Raw genomic sequence first — 2,307 nt, 5'->3', positions numbered from 1 at the left:
GGCACAGGAACCTCTGGCTGCAGGACAATGCAGCTGCAGCTCCTGGAGTGATCTCCTAAAGCTGGAACATCCCAATGCCTGCAGACCCTGTGAGTACATTCTCTGATTGTCTCTTGTGCAGAGCAGCCAGGGGTGCCCAGGGCTGTCGTGCAGAGCAGGGTCCTGCAGCCCAGGGCGCTGTGCTGGGGCAGGGACTCTGCTGCCTGCCAGGGACAGCTCTCAGCCAGCCCTGGCAGCTGCTCCCAGCACTGGAGGACAGGATCTGGGTGGGAGGAGACAGCTGGTCAGGCTTGGAAGTGTTCTCCTTGTGTGAGGAGGATGCTGCATTGTCCAGGACTGCTCCCATCCCAGCATTTAACTGCAGAACATTTCCAAGTAGATTACACAGGGAGCATAGTAAGGCAGGGGCAGCAGGAAAGGGGAAGTCCTGCATTTTTAATCTATTGTTTTAGGTTACCTGAATGGGAAATTGACCATAGATATTCATTTTAGCTCAGCTTGAGGCAAATTAAAAAAAAATTATCTCTGATCTAAACAAATCAGGCAGTGACAAAAATCAACACAGGGCCCCTCCCAGGCAGCATCAGTGTCACTTTTCCAACCTCCTCAGGGTTACTCTGACGTTTCCATCAGAGCCTGCAGAGCCAGAGCTGCCCCTGGGCAGTGCCTGAGCTGGGAGGGGTCTGCAGGGCAGAGCTGAGCCCCCAGGGCTGGGCTGGGCTCTGGCAGCACTGGCAGGGCCCAGCCCTGGGCACAGGGAAGCAGCTGCTGGCAGGGACAGCTCCAGGCAGCAGAGCCCTGGGCAGGCTGAAGGAGGAAAGTGCCCCAAAGCTGTGCTGGAATATTTAAAATCCTCTCCAAACCCAAGTATTCACTGATTTCTTTTCTTACAGATCCCATGTCAAAGCACAGCAAATGTCCAACAGCAGCTCCATCAGGCACTTCCTCCTGCTGGCATTGGCAGACACACGGCAGCTGCAGCTCCTGCACTTCTGCCTCTTGCTGGGCATCTCCCTGGCTGCCCTCCTGGGCAACGGCCTCATCATCAGCGCCGTAGCCTGCGGCCACCACCTGCACACGCCCATGTTCTTCTTCCTGCTCAACCTGGCCCTCAGCGACCTGGGCTCCATCTGCACCACTGTCCCCAAAGCCATGCACAATTCCCTCTGGGACACCAGGAACATCTCCTACACAGGATGTGCTGCTCAGCTCTTTTTCTTTCTGTTCTTCATTGGAGCTGCGTACTATCTCTTGACCATCATGTGCTACGACCGCTACGTGTCCATCTGCAAACCCCTGCACTACGGGACCCTCCTGGGCAGCAGAGCTTGTGCCCACATGGCAGCAGCTGCCTGGGCCAGTGCCTTTCTCAATGCTCTCATTCACACTGCCAGTACATTTTCCCTGCCCCTGTGCCATGGCAATGCCCTGGGCCAGTTCTTCTGTGAAATCCCACAGATCCTAAAGCTCTCCTGCTCTAAATCCTACCTCAGGGAACTTGGGTTTCTTGCTGTTACTGCCTGTTCATCATTTGGCTGTTTTGTGTTCATTGTTTTCTCTTATGTGCAGATCTTCAGGGCTGTGCTGAGGATCCCCTCTGAGCAGGGACGGCACAAAGCCTTTTCCACCTGCCTCCCTCACCTGGCCGTGGTCTCCCTGTTCCTCAGCACTGCCATTTTTACCTACCTGAAGCCCCCCTCCATATCCTCCCCATCCCTGGATCTGGCCCTGTCAGTTCTGTACTCGGTGGTGCCTCCAGCCCTGAACCCTCTCATCTACAGCCTGAGGAACCAGGAGCTCAAGGCTGCGGTGTGGACACTGGTGACTGGACAGTTTCAGAAACATTAAACTTCTTGCCATTTTCTGCAAGTCATTGTAATATGAGTAATCTGTAATAATTCTTTTTCTTTTTGGTTGTGGGTGTTTTTTCTCTTTGTTTTAGTCCATTAATCTTGTTCACAAAATAGAACCCTTGTTTGTGCCATTTCTTTTTTTGGTCTTTTGCTGTGGCCCCAAACTGTGTCAATGAGGAGCTGAGCTCCAGTGGCTTTCAATGAACTAAAGGATCTCCTAGCAAAGTTTTTACCAGAGACCCTTGTTTTGTTCCCTGCTCTGGAGCTGCAGGAGCAATGCCTGTGTGCAGAGCTGGGGGCAGATCAGTGCTGGCACAGAAGCCCTGCTCCTGCTGGCCACACCATTCCTGATCCAGGCCAGGAGCCATTGGCCTTCTTGCCCACCTGGGCACACTGCTGCCTCATGTCCAGCCTGCTGTCCATCACTCCCTGGAGGTCCCTTTTTGCCTGGCTG

The 2,307-nt window shown here is 53.9% G+C and overlaps 1 protein-coding gene across 1 annotated transcript; it reads left to right on the top strand.

Annotated features, from left to right (window-relative positions):
- Positions 1–1,260: 1,260 nt before the first annotated feature.
- On the top strand, positions 1,261–1,848 carry LOC135442149 (olfactory receptor 14J1-like). The gene has a single exon (XM_064701692.1). The coding sequence runs from the start codon at positions 1,261–1,263 to the stop codon at positions 1,846–1,848; it is 588 nt and encodes a 195-aa protein (XP_064557762.1).
- The last annotated feature ends 459 nt before the right edge of the window (positions 1,849–2,307 follow it).

Source organism: Zonotrichia leucophrys, unplaced genomic scaffold (genome assembly GCF_028769735.1).
Source record: "Zonotrichia leucophrys gambelii isolate GWCS_2022_RI unplaced genomic scaffold, RI_Zleu_2.0 Scaffold_1421_11385, whole genome shotgun sequence".
In the NCBI taxonomy this organism is placed as follows: Eukaryota; Metazoa; Chordata; class Aves; order Passeriformes; family Passerellidae; genus Zonotrichia; species Zonotrichia leucophrys.
This window is presented reverse-complemented; position numbering and strand designations above follow the sequence as displayed.

What these genes read in the sequence shown, in the direction of transcription:
- LOC135442149 (XM_064701692.1), top strand. Translation starts at nt 1,261, where the DNA reads ATGTGCTACGACCGCTACGTGTCCATCTGCAAACCCCTGCACTACGGG.